The sequence below is a fragment of the Apaloderma vittatum genome, unplaced genomic scaffold, assembly GCF_000703405.1.
Source record: "Apaloderma vittatum isolate BGI_N311 unplaced genomic scaffold, ASM70340v1 scaffold22324, whole genome shotgun sequence".
Taxonomy (NCBI): Eukaryota; Metazoa; Chordata; class Aves; order Trogoniformes; family Trogonidae; genus Apaloderma; species Apaloderma vittatum.
Window position 1 is genome coordinate 6480 of NW_009711281.1, and position 17841 is coordinate 24320.

At 36.6% G+C, this 17841-nt stretch overlaps 1 protein-coding gene across 1 annotated transcript; it reads left to right on the forward strand.

Moving 5' to 3' along the window:
* Positions 1–481: 481 nt before the first annotated feature.
* On the forward strand, positions 482–8140 carry LOC104272574 (protein MON2 homolog). Its single transcript, XM_009867607.1, has 6 exons — positions 482–621; positions 1435–1495; positions 2806–2929; positions 3760–3967; positions 4631–4713; positions 6582–8140. Exons 1-6 carry the CDS (start codon positions 482–484, stop codon positions 6743–6745), a joined length of 780 nt encoding a protein of 259 aa, XP_009865909.1. The 3' UTR covers positions 6746–8140.
* Positions 8141–17841: the final 9701 nt, after the last annotated feature.

Consider the following 17841-nt stretch of genomic DNA (forward strand, 5'->3'; position numbering starts at 1 on the left):
CCCAGTTTATGTAGCACAGAAAGGTCTTGTACCACAGGTTGTCACCGGCTAACAATTGATTTTTTTTCTTCTAATAATTTTCCGGACCGTGTATTGAATCTGCATAGATTTTAGCTGGCAATCCTATAAGTCTATAGACTTATAAGCAAGGTATTTCAGAGTTTATCTGTCGTCTGAAGGACCTTTTTTAATTCTCTCTTCCCCAACTCCAAAGAGCAGCAGAAGCAGATGTGTAATGCAAAACAGTTCGTGATTCACCCGCAGAGTGCTCACTTCAGGTGTTTTATTTCAGAGTAGCTCCAGTCTGACTTCTTGTCATGCAAGCATCTATGACAGCTTGGAGTACATTTTTTTTATTTAGTTGTATTGAAAATTAATCCAGTACTATGCAGTCTAGGACCAGACACGAATAAGGTTTATAGATAGGGATGTCTAGAAGTTTAAGTTGAAAAGTCCCTGTCTGATCCAGACTAGAACACCAATGTGGGCACATCTGCTGGAGGAGGTGATTGCTGTCAGAGTAGGAGGGTTTTACTCTTTCTCTCGTGCTGAGGAACTTGGCCCAATAACTCAGCAGAATCATGATCCAGGAAAGGAAAGGAATATGAATTCGCGGAACAGGTAATCAAGGAAGGACTGAATAAATGAGATAAAACTTTCCTAGGGAAAACTGCTTGGCCGATGGCTGGCATAAAATTTCCAATCAAATGATACAAGGTTTCCCAATTTACAAGCAAATAAGGCAGGATCTTTAAAGTATCAGGTAATTTTCATGGCTGAATCGCTTCTGGACATTTAATCTCTAAATAATTTTTTTATATACAATGGAAGAACTGTAGAAAGTTCTGAAATTCTTCAAAATTATTGTTTGTGAAATGGGTTTGTCTCTTCATAAAATTCATTAAGAACAGGAACAGCTATATGATTTCAGTTATCAAGGAAAAAGAGAAAGTAAAGTCCCATTAATGAAAAGTGTGTCTTTGTTAATGCAGAAGAAAATGAAAAATTTTTTATAGATGTACCGATGAGAATCAAAAGTCTCTTATCTTGCATAGTGAGAGAAAAAGTAAAATGTAATAAACTGATCCACGGATGTGATACTTTCACAGACTCATCTAAACAGATATTATGACTTTTGCACACATAAGACGAGAGATTACTTTGAGATGCATATGAAAAAGGTGTTGGTGATGCAAGTCCTTAATCTGCTACATCAGTTGTAATTCTTCAATTTTAGGGTTTTACTCCTGTTTTCCTTTGAATCATTTTTATGACCTTATGAATAAAGATTTTATTCTAAAATGTTAATCATTACTACATAACGGTACCAACTTGATGCATGTGTAATAACTTCAAATGTGATGCATTTTTGCATACTTATCTCCTTACATGTGTTGTGAATTTAGAATTATAATATAGTATGTTTATTTTTAGTACACCTCCTGATAATCTCTCAATTCAAGAATTCCAGAAGAATGAGAGTATTGATGTAGAGGTAAGGAGACTATAATAAATCTACTGTTAAACATAATGAGATAGGGACATTCACAGATTGCATTAGGGTCTGAAATATTTTTTTGAAAAGTTATTCAGTATTTTTTTCTGTGTTACTGTTTTTCGTTTTGAAAACAAGACAGGAAATTCATAGGCTTAGAATTCAGCTGCTTCTGAGTTTCACAAAAAGTAGGAAATGGCATGCCAGAAACTACTTCTTGTTCTCTCAAGTTCAAAACAGCATAGAGTCACTAAACCAGAATGTGTCTCTGCCTCCGACCCATTATCTTGATTCTTAACTATTGTGTTATTGCCAAGCAGTTACATGGGTAATTGTAAGCTGTGGAGGAAGCTGACAATTAAGTGAGTGCTATCTGTGTTAAGTCCCCTTGGCATTCAGTCAGCAGTGACGTTGTTGCCCTCCAGATGCGTTCTCAATACTGAAAAGCTTCTGCATAAATGAAGAAATGATGTCTTATTTGTGCAGTACAGAGACCACTGTAATTGTAAAAGAGATCATATTTGGTTGGATAAGGGCAAAGAGAATTAAGAGAAGGTGATATTTGGAATGAAAGAGGGACTGGTTCCCTTTCACCCCAGGACAAAGAAATGTTGCAGACCAGGGATTAGGTGTACAAAGGAGTTGCAGAGATGATACGGCAGCATCTGTAGGTTTGATCGTGTGTCATCTCTCCAGAGTGGCAGCCAGGACACAAAGATTTCTGGATGAAAAGCGGGGACTGGTTCTGTCTGCAGCGAGCAGAGCTCAGAGATCTAATGCATTAATTTAGGGAGATCTAAACCCGCGTTGTTCCTGAAAAGGAGCATCAAGACCAAGGATAGAAAACATTTCAGTTAATGTGCATTATTTCTTAAGCTCGTTTAGATAATTAACTCACCTGTTCTGCTTTGCAGATGTCACATTTTAATCATGTGATATATGGGTTAATTTCATAGTGAGGATATTGAATTGGGCGGAGGGAGAGGGCGATTCCTAATGTTAGACCTTCTCTTTTTAAAAGCGTAAATTCGATTTGAAGATATACTTGATATGTCAGTGGAAATCTAAGTGATAATTGCTTCCGAAACTCTTCACAAAAGTGGGGAGAAAAAAATTTATTATTTAAAGTTTAATATTAAAGGCAAGACCACAAGTTTTGGACATACCTGCAAATTTTAAAAGCTAGCATTGGAAGATTTTCTGAAGTTTCATTAGGCTTGTCTCTTTTATTTAATGTTTCTGTCTTCTTCATACTAGAATTACAACTTTAATATTCAGAAAACTAATATAAATAATTTAATTTATTTTAGGTGGTGCAGCTTATCAGCACAGAGATACTGCCATATGCTAATTTTATTCCTAAGGAATTTGTTGGTCAAATAATGACTATGCTCAATAAAGGCTCAATACATTCTCAGTCATCTTCCTTTACAGGTACGGTACCTGAATGACAAAAGATACGGTGTTTAAATCAGCTAGAAAGTAATGAAAATGTTGAGGGTACTTACTCTGATAAAGTCTTGAAGTTCCATGGCATGTATTCGATATAGACTGTTTGATATACAGCTTGTTTTTATAAACCATATTTTATTTCATGGAGGCTGCCAAGCATTCCTTACAAATTTTAATTTTATTTTTTTACTTAGTTCTTGGTCAGTATTATACATAATACTGTACTTGTGTTACTTTATACTTTCAACATAGTTGGCTTTGCATTGTACCAGCTGAAATAGTTCTAACAATAATTTCAGGCAATTCTAAGGTAGTCATGATATCCTGTTCTTAAAAACTAAATGACCTTAGCATAACTATATGGTGTACCTAACCAGATAGCTTCCTTGCCTTTAAGAAAAAAACATTTTTAGTTTTTTTGGGAAAAATGAAGAAAAATGGACGTAAGCCTTTACAGAGAAAAATACTTGGATTGTACAATACCAGGTATTATTCCTTATGATGTACAACTGGAATTGCTGGGATTTATTTTAATTGATTTCATATATTTTATTATTAAAACAATGTCAAGTAGGTGACATATTGCTGAATGTGTTGCATATTTTATCATCTATATTTGGAACTATTGTGATGGTTGCACAGTCACCGTTTCTTAACATGTATTCTTAATATTTGTTCTTTCCACTCTTAATCTTTTTTAATACTAAAGGAGCCATAACCTTTTTGCAAAATATAATAAACTGATCAAAGTGCAACATTTAGTGTATCAGCATGCATGCTTCACAATTAAATATGACATTTTACTTTGACAGAAGCCGAAATAGATATCCGAATGAGAGAGGAGTTTTCTAAGGTGTGTTTTGAAACACTGCTCCAGTTTTCATTCAGTAATAAAGTCACAACTCCTCAGGAGGGCTACATCTCTAGGATGGCACTTTCTGTGCTCCTGAAAAGGTCACAGGACGTGTTGCATCGCTACATAGAAGATGAGAGATTGAGTGGCAAATGTCCTCTTCCACGGTATGTATGTTGTCTTTAGGAAATGAAAGGTATTGCCAGTACTTTATGAGAGGCAGGTTCCACTCAAAATACCACTCAATAGCAATGTGACTTAGTAACTAACATTTTCAGTTACTGGAACAATGTTTTTGATACCTAAAGCATAATATTTCTGAAATTTCCCTTTATTCCTAATAGAGCTATGTATAGTTTCTAAATTGAGAGGTTGACTCTCCTCAAAAATAAGATAAAATGTCCAAACAACAATATTGTGAGTCATTGCTCATGTAATTTTTCTCGAAACAGAAAAATTGACCAAAGTATCAGGAAATTATTTTAAATGGGAACTTACTTAAACTTCACTTAACTTTTGAAGGTTTTGATCATGAATGGTGAAATTGATGATTTTCATGCTACAGTTAATCATGTACATGAGTATTTGCAGATTGAGACATGTATGCCCTTACTGTTTCTGGTGTCAAATTTAAAGCTAGGATAGCATACACAACAGCAGTGATGGTGGGAAAGTTAAAGACAACTGATAACCTTAACCTTTAATTATCCTTTTTTTTGTAGGCTTCATTACAGCTGTTTCATTAGGTGTTCTTTTAATGTTTTGGTAGAAAACCTCTATTCTCGAGACAAAAATGAGTAATTGACTGTTTTCATTTTTTCCCTTTATAGGCAACAAGTAACAGAAATCATATTTGTTTTAAAAGCTGTCAGTACTCTCATAGATTCACTTAAAAAAACTCAACCTGAAAATGGTAAGTTATTGTTAACAACATGGTTCTAAACAAAGTATCTGCCACAAATACATATTATTCTTTCCTGTAGTAATTTTCACACAAATTTGAAAGAAAAGTGTAATCTGTAAGATTCACATTTTATAAATCTGTGCATATGTAGATGTCAGGCAGACTGAACAAAAACCCAAACCATGAAGTTTTTTCAGTATACCTAGAAGTGTGAGTGTAGGAAGATATGTTTAATAAAAGGGGGAACTTGCATTTATGTAGTCTTTTGTTTGATATAACTCAGTGTCTTCTAAGAAACAAACAAACAAACCTTCCATAAAATGTTAATAGAAATCTTAAATATACATAGTCTTGCTAGATCCTTTTTCTTCTTTGTCTTCTCATGATATCTTCGTAGGTCTCTGTTTTCATGTAGGTGCACCCTACAACTAAAGGTGTGTACAAGTTAAACACATGGGCAGGCTCTTAGATGCTTAAACTTGCTGTCTTGCTTTCCCTCCCTTTCTGCTCTGGTACATCCTTGTCCCTGGCATCAAGAAAGACGTCATTGATGCCCACGTAAATGGTTGACAGATGTATTTAAAGGTCTGAATTAAATGAAAGACGTCATCTTCATTTATAATCCTGTGCGTCCTGTAAGCTGCACCTATTGTATGCACAGAGAGTTCCCACTAGAAAACTTAGCCAGGAGTCTTAGCTAAACCAGCTGTACTAGACTCTGAAACTCTTGACAAAATTGTGTATCCCTCTACCTCCTTGCTTTTGATATTATAAGAGACACGAAAAATACTTTTTAGTATTGAAACAAACCAACCAACCAGCCTCTCCAGGACAACACAGGCAGGTGGGTTCCCTGAAAGAGGCAGTGCCTCACCTGCAGCATCACTGAACAGCCAGATTGATGCTAATGTGATTTCCAAAGCTTCGGGCAAAAGCCTGAGGGCAGAGCTATGCTAAGACACATAAAGTCTTTTGGCGAGCCCTGCAGGCAACTGAAGTGCTATTTTGGTGGCCTTTCTCTTGGAGGGGTAGAGTAGCCAACTCAGCTGGACTGTTCCCCACATCCTTGTTGCAATGAAATTCTTCACCTGATCCATGTATGGCAGTGATTGCCAAACATCCTGTGTGCTTTCTTATGAAGAGGACCGGTGGAAAAATTAGAGAATCACTTTATTCTCCCTTCTTCTAGCTTTCAATCATTTTATTTATTTAAGAAAATTATTAACATTGTCTGAAATCAGGATTTTGTTCTCTTTTGAAAACAGAACTAAAACAGATAAGCAAGGAGGACACACATTAAATAAGATTTATGCTACAATGTTTAATTTCACTTGTTGGACTAACAAACTTTACCATGGATATTTTTCTGTCCAGTGTTTTGTCCAGTGTTTCTCCCTCTGCTTTCTATAGCTCTTGTAACCTGGAATTATTTTAAATTAATAAAAGGCCTCATTGCTGACAAGTTTCCAAAAGTGAAATGTGTGTCCAGTTGAAATTTTCTGTCAATAGCTAAGAAAAGCAGGCAGAAAATATATGGGTATTGCAGATTTAATAAAAGCATTATCTTCAATTTATCAGTTTTTCATCCAGAAAACACAGTGAATGACTCATGTGTGGAAACACAGGTGTGTAGCACCATTTTATGGATATCCCATCTGGCTTCCAGCTGCTGCTGCAAAAAGGAGCATGGCTCTCCTGCAGAAATCCTACATCGTATCTGGGAGCCCTGCACAGATGTCATAGTGTCTATACAGCGTTAGGAACCCAGGTTAAACAGGCACCCAGATGTGCCCTTATTTATATAGCTATGGAAAAAAATGGATTATAAGAATTCGGACAGTAGTAAGTGATTCAATCTGCTCTTTTCTTCGTTGCAGTTGATGCCAACACATGGGCACAAGTCATTGCCTTGTACCCGACGTTAGTAGAATGTATCACCTGCTCATCCTCTGAAGTGTGCTCTGCTCTGAAAGAGGCACTGGTTCCCTTTAAGGACTTCATGCATCCACCAGCATCCAAGGTACAGAATGGAGAGTGTTGACCCCATAAAACTTTTTTTTTTTTTCTAATTCTTGAAGGAAAAAAACCAAACCGTATCCAAAAATGTTTGTCCCCGGGTGAAGTTTCTCTGAGGAAATCTCTTGTGTCTAGTACTTTGGCAACCTGTGCTGACTGCCTTTTAACTGTACTTGCAAGAGCTCAGTAATTGATGAATACCGGCTGTATCTCAAAGGTTCCTGAGTGAGTAGCAGTGCAAACGTTTAATAAACTTAACTGGGTAGTTGGAATCATTTATAATCTAATGTACTTGCTACAGTATCTTGAAGTGGTGATTGAAAAGTGGGCTTATGTACAGCTTGTTGTGTATGTGTTAATGATGTAATTAAAAATATTTCAATTCAGTCAGATTTATTAGGCTGGTGTTTTGCACCCTTTTTTTGAAGTACGAATTGTACTAAAATTTTATGCAAGATGGTACTGTAACATTCCATATATCTGTAACCAGCCTTTGTAAACAAAGGGAACTGATATACTTGTGTGTATAATAAATGGTACAGTTCTGTATAAAATAGTTGCATTTATTATTTAAATTCTTTTTAAAATATTGATAATGTTAAATGCTTGAAAATGTATTTATTATAAGTTGTATGCTTGCATTTTTACTTAAGGTTTGCCTTCTCAATTGCCAGATATGCTCTTTCATATCTGATCATGTTGTTAAGTTTTTGCTTAATTGAATGTATCTTCTCTGCGGCCACTGGACATCTAACAAAGGGTCATCTGACGAAAGATTGCAGTGGGCGGTCAGCAGTCTGCTGATCCCAAACTTCAAAGTAGTTGACCTGAAATAAGTTTGAATATGCAGGAAATCCACTGTAGCACTTAAACACTACCGTACCTCACTTCATCATACATTTGTTTCAAGATGTTTGTTCTACGCAACTCTATCCATTTTTGTAGTTGCGGCCTTGCTTTAAAAAAAAAAAACCCAACAAACATATTTGAGGGTTGTTCGCCTTTTTCTGATTTTCTTTGCGGGTATCACAGTCTTTGAATCATGACCCAAGAAAGGTGATTTCAAATATCTGAAATACTTGGCTGTAATATTTTGTTCAATAATTTTAAGTGCTTTGTTTTGTAATGTCTTTTCAACCCAAACAATTTGTTCTAATCTTTTAATTATAAACTGCATCTGATATAAACCCATGAGAAGTGTATTTTTGAAGATAGTTACTCATTTAGATGTGCAGTATAACTTGTCATTAAGTAAACGAATTTGTTTCACATAATACACAATTGAAGCAAAACACTTTTAATGGTATTGTTTTTAAAGTATGTGACTTAGCACTTAAACTCTTATTTAAGTATTATTTGAGTAATGTGTCACCTGTAATCACATATTTTTAAGCTGTGATGTGAAAGCACAAAGGCCAAATGTTTAAAAAAAAAAAAAGTCAGGTGCCTTTCTATGGATTTCAGAGCTTACCTTTAGGTTTTTGTTCCTGAAAGTCTTTTGTAGATATTAAAAGAGATTATCATACATAAGAAATGGTATTATATCTGTTTAATTTACACTTTCCTTACTAAAGGTACACGTGAATAGCTATATAAAAGTTGTAGGAACTGCAAGTTGAACTGGTCAGGGTTAGAAATACCCTGCATGAATAATGTTACAGGAGCATGGCTTTGAACAGCTTGCTCACATAAAGGTCCAGTTTATGGTCTTTTTTAAAAGCTTTCTTTTTCAAAGTACAGTAAATATTAAAGAGGCTTCAAGACCTTGCAAGTTTCTCTGTGACTAGAGTTGCATGGATCTTCATCGTGAAGTGTGAGTAGCTTTTAGAGAACACCCAGATTATGTTAAGGAAGCAGAACGCTTCTCGTGAGCAGAATTTATGTCAAAATAGCTGCTTTGAAGGAGCAGTTCCAGAATACAGCACAACCGGGTCCCACATACAGATAACAACGTTATCCGTACTCTCAGAGTGAAAACGTGGCAACTGCTCTTCTCATTAGTAGAAGATAAGTCAAGGTGTATGAGGTCATTAAAGAAACAAAGTATAGCACAGGAAAGAAGGGTATTAATTTGGTTTAGAATATATTATCTTAACCAGGATTTCTGGGAAGAGGAGGTGTGCAGACCAAACTGTGGGTGAGTTTGTTTCTAATTAGTTTCTAATTGTTTTTTCAGTGATAGCACAGATGCATTCTGTCCAATGAAGCAAATCTTCTGCTTTATCTGTTTTTTAAAAAGGAGGTATATAAGTCTTTCCTTACTCTAGAGCTTAGACTGCTTTACCACCTATGGACATTAATCTTCAAAAGGTTTTGAAATAAACTACCAATGAGCTAACCTTCCTTCCTTTTCTCTTAATTACAAACTGAGTAATTGCTGTACTATTTGAGGCGTGTTTTGGACATGCAAGCTGAGATTGACCGTATTCAGACTGCTTTCTTGCATTTTGTGAAAATAGCTTGAGAAGTAAACGCTACTTAGTTTAGGAAAGATTGAGACCTCATTGACTAATCTTGTCTGTGAATAAGAATTATTCTCCTGACTGTGCCTTCTTGTCCAGCACTTAAATATTTCTTGCAACTTGACCTATCAGTTTCTTCTTTCTATCTGTATTTTTTTGCTAAACATTTTTAGAGCTTATTTGATGCAAATGACATTTCTGAATGTTTATATTCCACATTTTTACATATTTCTAGCAAGGTGGAAATCTTGTTCTTGAAGAAATTTGATTTAATTTAACTTTACCTATTGAGTAGACCCATGTCCAAGTTCTGATCAAGTCTATAGGGTTGCTTAGTGATGAGAAATAAAACACGTGGACATTTTCAGGGTTGGGGTCTGCATTGTGCCACTGAGATCAGCTAGAAAAGGGGTACATCTGACTGTATAGAGATTTGTCAGCTGGACGTTAGAGATAAGCATTAATTACTTATCGAATGTAACCACAGTCTGCACCTTTTTTCTTCTTCTCCACAACTTTAAAGACAACATAGATTGGGAAGCCAAAGAGGAAATGTGAGCATCTTACAGACTAACAGAAGGTTTATATCGAGATTTTGGATTACTTGGGAAAACTTGTATGTCTCAATGCCAAGACCATTGACTTAAGATGATAGTAACTCTGAGAAAAAGGAACACATGGCTCAAGCTGGGGACTTTTTATAAAAAGTCTTACTTTTAGAAGTAACCTACAGTAGTTATTTGCTTATCATCAGAAATGCTTACATAACTGGATGTCCGTTTTGTTCCCTTGTACGTGTGCCTGCCTCCCCACCTGCTTTATTGGCGATCTGTGGAATGTTATGGGACATTAAGCCACGTGAAATACATGGTCATTGTTAGTTATTTACAAGAGCAAGTAGGAGCACGTCTGTGAAACTGAAGTAGTTTATCATCGTATTTTGCAGTTTTATTTTTTTCACCCAGGTTTAGTTGTTTCATCTTGCCAAGTGGCAAACCTTCTCAGAGCTGGCCTTGAACTCTTCAGGCGAGATATTTTTAGGGAGGTTAATCTCTTTCTTTTCCTCAGCACATGGCAAACACAAGTACCAGTCATCAATGCGTTCTACAGAAATTCATTTAGAAGTTCAGGATACAACTCTTCTTTGGGGAAAAAAAAAACCCAAACATGTTTTCTCATCTGTTTCTGTACCGCTCGATTCTGTGTCTTTCGCTAGTTGTTCACCTCAATTTGCAGCTTGCTACCCATTTCCTGCAGGGGCAGGCATCTCCTACAGCCTTCACCTTGAATCCTTGTGAAGGCTCTACAAGTGGCAGAAGGAATTGCTGTGCACAGTTGCATTGGAAGTGGTGCTCAGCCTGACTACATGACTGTAAGGCTGTTTGGAGTGCAGAGTGTCAGAAAATTACAAGTAAGGCAGGTAGGGTGCAGGTTTTGTTTAAATTGGGATCCAGACTAGCATACTGGTATGGCCCGCATCTGTACACCTTTTAATTTCCCTCAGCAAAACAGTTATTGGTAAAATGTTTGTATTCCCTGAGAAAAGCAAATTTTCAAGAAGTAGTTAGTTGAACTAATGCATAGCTGAAAAGACTTTCTTCCTAAAACATTGGCTGATAATAACTTCTAGTAAGTTTGTGCTTTAACAATGTGATAAATTTTAATGCATTGTACAGTGTCTTCAGAAGCTGTAGGTTAGCTTAATTCCTATTTCATTGTGTTCAGTGGAGGTTCTACTGTTTGATGTCACAAGGGGAAAGAAAAAATTATCGTTGCCGTCTCAAAAGACCCTAGTCGACCACATCTAAATTATTTGGAATTTCCTCAGTTCTAAAGCCTCAGACTCTAGTAACTTACAATATATTAATAATTCTTGGAAGTTAATTTCAGATTACATGGTGACAGTGCTAGGATATTCCAGCCGTGTCCTTACGCATAGCAGTGAGTTCTGCTGTCACACCCCTTTTTTTTTCTGTTTCGGTGGGATTTTTTTTACTTCATGATAATGCAAGAAAAAATTCAGAAGAATTTCATATTGGAGTTGAGACAAAAGCATTCTTCTGTAGTATCTTTATATGCCACTGTATTCACAACATTCTTCTTCTAGTGTTTTTGAAGTTTTAGTTCTTCTGACAAAAGAATGTAGACCTACATATATAGTTCACTTTATATGCCCTAGTACTCATGTACATTTGAGACCTTGGTTATTGTAACAAAATGTGGACTAGCAATTCTAGTCGGGTCTCTTCTGTTTTCTTCTTCACCTGAAACAAATTGTAGCATGCCTTGTAAAATATGGCTTAGCCTTATTCTGAATGTTGTCTGTCTAGATGTAGCTATAAGGGAAGATCTACAGAAATTCTAGTTTGTTTTTTCTTTAAAATAATATTTTGGAAACTTACTAGATGTGAAATAAACTATATAGGAATAAATCAAGGAAAAATATTAACAACATGTCACCTTCTGCAGTCATGTGGAATAAAAAAAGTAAATTCTTCATAATTCCTATTTTGTTTAGGCACTGGGCCATGAAAGTGTTGAGGTCCATGAAGTTACACTGTGCGAGCAGTTAAGGCTCCTGTAGCAGTTATTTATCCTGTGGGACTGGATATCTAGTGGAAGACTAAATATTTCTTGGGGAAGCAGCGTGAATTGTTACTGCTTCACACCTGTGTCAGCAATGGAAAAAAAAAGCCCAAGTGAGGCATGAACATCATCTATCTAAAAGGCTTTGTGCTCTTTCTTTGGACTTTGAGATAGTTTTCAGTCGTTCCACATGTAGCACTCTAAAATTCTTTGGTTTCTCTGAGATTTCTTCATTTTACTGTTCAGATCAGGAGGACCTCATGAGCCATGTATGTAAGCAAGAATTCATTCCAAACAGATAGTTCCTGGTTTCTCTTTTTCATTTAGAACAGTTGGTTACCGCTGGGTCATGAATGTTGCTTAAGCTCTGCAGAAGAGTCCTGTGATGAGCTTTTACCACTAAGAAGCAATCTGGTAGACATCTTGTTTCCTTTCTTTCTCTCCAAACTAGTTACGGACTGGCTTAAGACAGGAATCTGTTCATGAACATTTGTCTGATCTCTTTAAGTGACTTAGCTGTAAGCACTTACTAACCCTTACTACATTATCACTTACTATTTTGCTATCTGATTTGTTACTTTAAGACACTGTTTGTTGAGGAATAATCAGATACACCAGTGTTCTTTCTTTCTCCACAGATTTTCCACCCCTGTTTTCTGACAATACTTTTCTGTGTGGAATTTTCTTCAGTTCTGAGTTTGGAGGGTGGGGACTGTTTGTCTAGACGGTATTTTGAATATCAGGACAAGTTCCAGTCCAGAAAAAAAATGACTGTAAACAGTCTGTGCAGCACATAGACTGCATTTGGGGATTAAATACTCTTTAAGGTCCACAAGTGTGTTTCAATGACAAACGATATAACCATAGTGCAGCTGTGGTATTACTTCTCGATTGCTGGAAAGTGTATCGGACAAGGCTGCTCATTCTTTGTGAAGAAATACGATAGAGCGCAAAAATTTGCTTCTTACAGTCTAGAAGTTCTATTTAGTTGAAAACACGAGAGATAATGATGACAGCAGGCATCTGCAGAAAAAAGAATGTTTGGATTTTGAATTACACAGAAGCCTTTCACCCAAAATGGCAACACAGCATGAAAAGCAGGAAGAGGAAGCTGGTGATTTTTGGAACATAGAAATGGTCAGGAAGAAGGAAGCTTTATATGATAGGTTAAGCTTAAAAATCAGTTAAGTGAATCATATGAACCTTCAAATTGAACGAGAACTGGATGATTAGGCAGTGGCTTTTTGTACTTATAATGTGAACGGGCAGCATGTTACGGAAGAAGATCTACAAGGGACATAAAGAATTACATACAGTCTACAAGGGACATAAATATTTCCTCTTTCTATCCTCTGAAGTCACTTAAAAATTAATATAGTTATCTTCCATCTTAGAAAACCGCTTTGAAAAATGCGCATTTTTTTCATTCCAACAGGGTCTTTTATTTTAACATCTAATATTCATTAGAAACATTTGATTAAGAACTTGGCTGTTACTATTGCGCAAAAGCCAAGTTTTGCAGCAGCCTTGTCACAGAGACTGCTAAGAATTGGATGTAAATAGATATGATTGTTCTTTGGGAAAAGAATAATTAAAAATGCTTCACTACACGCTGCAGTGTTTTATTAAAAATCTAGCTAAAAAAATTAATGAAAACAGTAACGCAACTAAAATTAAAGGATGAGAACCTGAGGGATCTAAACTTGTGCTAATCTAATGGAATACTCAGAATTTCCAAGCTCTGTCCATGAGCACAGCTCTGCTCCGGAAAGAAACCTGAAAAGCCCATGCTAAAAATTTTGAATATATGAGAACAGCTTTGTCAAAACCAAATTTACAATAGAAATTGTTACTAGCAGAAATGCCCTAAGTTTCCAGAGATGCAGAAATTTCAGAAAGTAAAATATATTATGTGTCTTTTCTGTCCATCAATTCTGATCTTTCATTCTGTCGTTGTTCTCCACGTTGCTTTTCGAGGGGGGAGTATCACAAAATGTTAGTTTGTGTACCTGCGCATAGTATTTGTGTGGTGTTGTGAAGAATGGGCTGTGAAAATGTGACTTGTGTGGTACCAATGAATAATGGTTTTCCTCCCCCTTTAGCTTAGTGAGCTGAGATGATGTTGCTTTAAGAATTCTCAGGAATGATGATAAAGTATTCTAAGGTAATATATGGTGCTTGTTATGAGTACAAAAAATAGTCTGTCAATGATTAGTGTTTCCACATACAGTTGAGATTCAGAATTTTTATGTCTAGCATCTTCATGTAAAAAAGCTTAAGTAGGGATGTGAACTGTTCGAGACCTCGCCAATTCCTGCAGCTTACTAAATAACTCTATTACAAGGCTGACAGGATACAGACAGCTTTTCCTGGCTGCAGGTTATGAATAAATTTAGTGAGTAAGGTCCGTGCAGTATTTAGTTTATCCCAAGTCTCTGGAAAGAGTTTCTCAAAGAGAGAGCTGCGGGTAGGACGTGTGCACCAGCATAGTTCCTGGATAAGAACACTTTCCTCACATGAAAGTTGCGTCATATTTTAAGAACTCATCAAATGTAAATTTCGTTCCTTAGCTGGGTTGGTGCTCTGATTTATGTCATCTTAAAAGTCTCTGACTGCTCTCTAATTTAGGACAGACCATGTTACACCCTCTAGGAACCAGTTGTTGGGATCAAGACGACTACATCAGCAGCAAGTGAGGAAAAAAATTGATGGTTTAAGACAACTTGTGTAAGAAAGTGAAACTAAATGTTCATGATTCTTAGAGTGGAAGGAGAACATCAAAATAAAAGTCACTGGATTTCAAGAAGGCAGACTTCAGAAAATTGCTGGGTAAGATTTATCTCACAGAAGACAAATCTGAGGTAAGAGGGGAACAGAGGAGGTAAGGCAGCTCCTTGAAGATGTAAAGGTCATGACTGAAAGTATATCTTAGTGTGCAGGAGGTGGAGACTCGCTGTAATAAGAGACCAACTCACTTAAAGGAGGAACTTCACTGACTTCAAACGCAAGGGGAGGCCTATTCAGATACCACCAAAGAACAGTGTTAACAGAAAGGGATGAAAATAGATGAGATACAGCTGTCAGTCAACAGAGAATAAATATCCAAGTAGTAAAAGATTGGCACTAACTGAGGTGCTGACTACTTAAAAGAGGATGGCTATTGACATAGCAAGTGATCGTGTGTTTGGTTCAGATTTGCAATTTGTGAGTTGAATTTTTTTGTTTGGTATAGTGATGACTGATCCAAAAAGTCAAAAATCAACAGCCAGTGCATTGCTCTTGCGATTGATATGAGTGACAAAGATTGAAGAAGCTTACCTAGAAAAAGGAAAACAGGATAAAAAATAGCTATTAGTCGTCAAATTGACTGGGTCTGAAGAATTTAAAGTCCTTGCATTTAAAGACATAATTTGGGGAACATCAAGATTTTAACTTCATGTTTGAAACACTAATGTAAAACAACAGAAGTACCAGATGACTGAAAAGAAGAGAAAAAAAAAAAGGCATTTTTAACTTTTTAAGGACGAAATGGACTAGAAGACGGAAATTACAGATCAACATGAATTCTTTTTCTGACAAGCAAAAATTAAATTCTGCTGTTAGCATCATCAAGATATGCACAACATGTACAACTGATAAGTGTTTGCTGTGATCAAGTCACGTAAACCCAGTCTAATGCCCTTCTGTGAAAAGGTAACAGATCTGGTGGATGCAGATTGGGATTCTACATGTAGCTTCTCTGAATACAGTACAGGGATAAGAGAGTGTGCCTACAAAATCAGTAGCAAACTGACAGATGTACTACAAGTGTGCTAGAAAACAGGATTATAAATCAACATCTCCACTGGTGAAATGGTCTCCCAGAAATCAGGAAGCGGTTCATCAAGATGAGTGTAAGATGCTGCTGTTAAGCAGCGGTCAGCTTTCTTGAACAGGAGACTTGAATTTTCAAAAGTTTTGATAGTTTTCCTTAGAAAATAGCTCTGGTGTTAAAATGGCTGTCAGTACAAACAGCTGTCGTTAACACCATTAAGCGAGATTAGAACTAGATCTGAAAACCTGTTTTGCAACAGTTTCTAATAAAAGAAGTATAAAACAAATTTTAACATCTTTTAAGCAATTAAAAATTAAAATTTTATATCAGCTTCAAATTATGCATTTCTGTGCATAATCCATAATTTAGTGTTATAACATTTAATCTGTACGATGATTGTGTAATTGTCTTTAAGCTATCCGGTCAACACTTAATATTTAAGTAAATAAATCTGTATGTTTCTGTTATGTATCAAATACCAGATCTGTACTCACACTGTTTTAAAGGACTTCACCTAAAAATGTATATTGTGTCTTGAAGAATTAAGGTGCATATTACGAACAAGATGGAATTCTTGCAATACAAGCAGTGCTGAGTGGTATTACCAACAGAATAGGGGGGTTGCGTTGCATTGTAGAAGGCATCAATCAGAACTATAATGCATTAGTTCCCATCCATTTTTCTGATTCAGAATGTAGTAGTCCTTGTGTCCTATCAGTCAGACAGTAACATGCTGAAAACTGATCCTTCTATTTCTGAGCTCCTTATTTAAGGATATATGTCTTAATTATGAAACAGGTTTGATGAAAAGGATAAGATACCTGTGTGTTTACTGTGCTAACTGCAGCATTTCATCAGCAAGAGATGAGTGTATTTATTGCCTGAACGTATTATCTATTGAGGGGTTCTAAGATAAGCTTATTTCTAACATCAGTAGGATATGCTTTTCTCTCCATGTTTATTCCCACTGCTGGTCCAGATGCCGACCTTAAGAACTTCTTAAGGGGTCTCATTTCTCAGCACTGCAATCCTCTCGCCACCTGAAGCACGTTCCTTATGGGAAGGACAAGTGAGATACAGCTACTACCCTTTTCTTCAATCAAAAATACTGCAATGTTGAAACATACTCAGAGGCCTCAGCCCGTACTGCCTCTCAGTTTAGTGTTGTTGAGGGTTTTTTTGGTCGGTTCTGGTTTTAGAAGGGACTGCCAATAGATAAATAAGGAAGTTCCTTGTAAGTCAGGTATCTGTTTAGCATCTTTGTTGTTTTCTTATTGAGGACCCTGATCTTCAAACTGGAGTCACAGCTGCTGCCCTCTGTGCACACAGTAGCTGCCTCAGACTTGTCAGGAGTCTCCATGTCCAGTGATGTTTCCCAAGTTGGGCAGCTTCAAGACTGCAGAGGCTGGTGAGGATGCGCGACTGCTGGAAACTTGAAACTTGACGTCACCCGGACTGTTGTTTTTAATGTTAACTATTTCTTACTTGGAACTATTAAAGTTGCCAAGGAATTGCTTATGTTTCTGGCTTCCTCATCAGAAGACTCGTATTTATTTTCCCCCATCAGACTAATGCCTGGTCGTGAGAGGAGGGACTGAGAGGCTCCATAGAAAAATGGCAGCCAAAACTCAATTGCCACCAACAGAGGACCTTTAAAAAGGATGGAGAGCAGTCTCCTTTTGATCAGCCTCTCATGAGAAAACATGGAAGGGGACAGGAATATTATGTGCACAGTACTGCTGGCATGTACACGTAAGAAGAATTGGCTTCTGGAGTACATCACAACTATTACTTGCAGATCTACTTGCTCAACATCTGTTCATGCCTCAGGGCTTGGTGTTGTAGCATAATACGATCCTACCTTAGCACTAAAATGAGCCCCAGAGCCTGCACGTGGTACTGCCCTAGAACAAATGAAGAAAGATAAACATTTATTTTAGAAAAGACATACAAATTAAATATTTTCTCTCAAAATACGAAATCAGTAACCTCTGTTACAACTGTATGTACTATAGTGTATTAAAATTTTAAGCAGTTATGTATTGCCAAAGACTTAAAGAGAATGCGCTGAGCTGATGAATGGACTGGGGCAAAACCTTTCCTCTTTCTCACAGAGTAAGAATCAGGAAGCAAGTTTTTGAAGTGCTAAACCGCAGTCTGATAGCAGTAGCTGCTGCTTGCAGTTCAATTCCACTCTAACTAGCTCAATTCCAACAACTAATTCAAACTTAGAAATGGATTAGGAATTGAAAAAGCTTG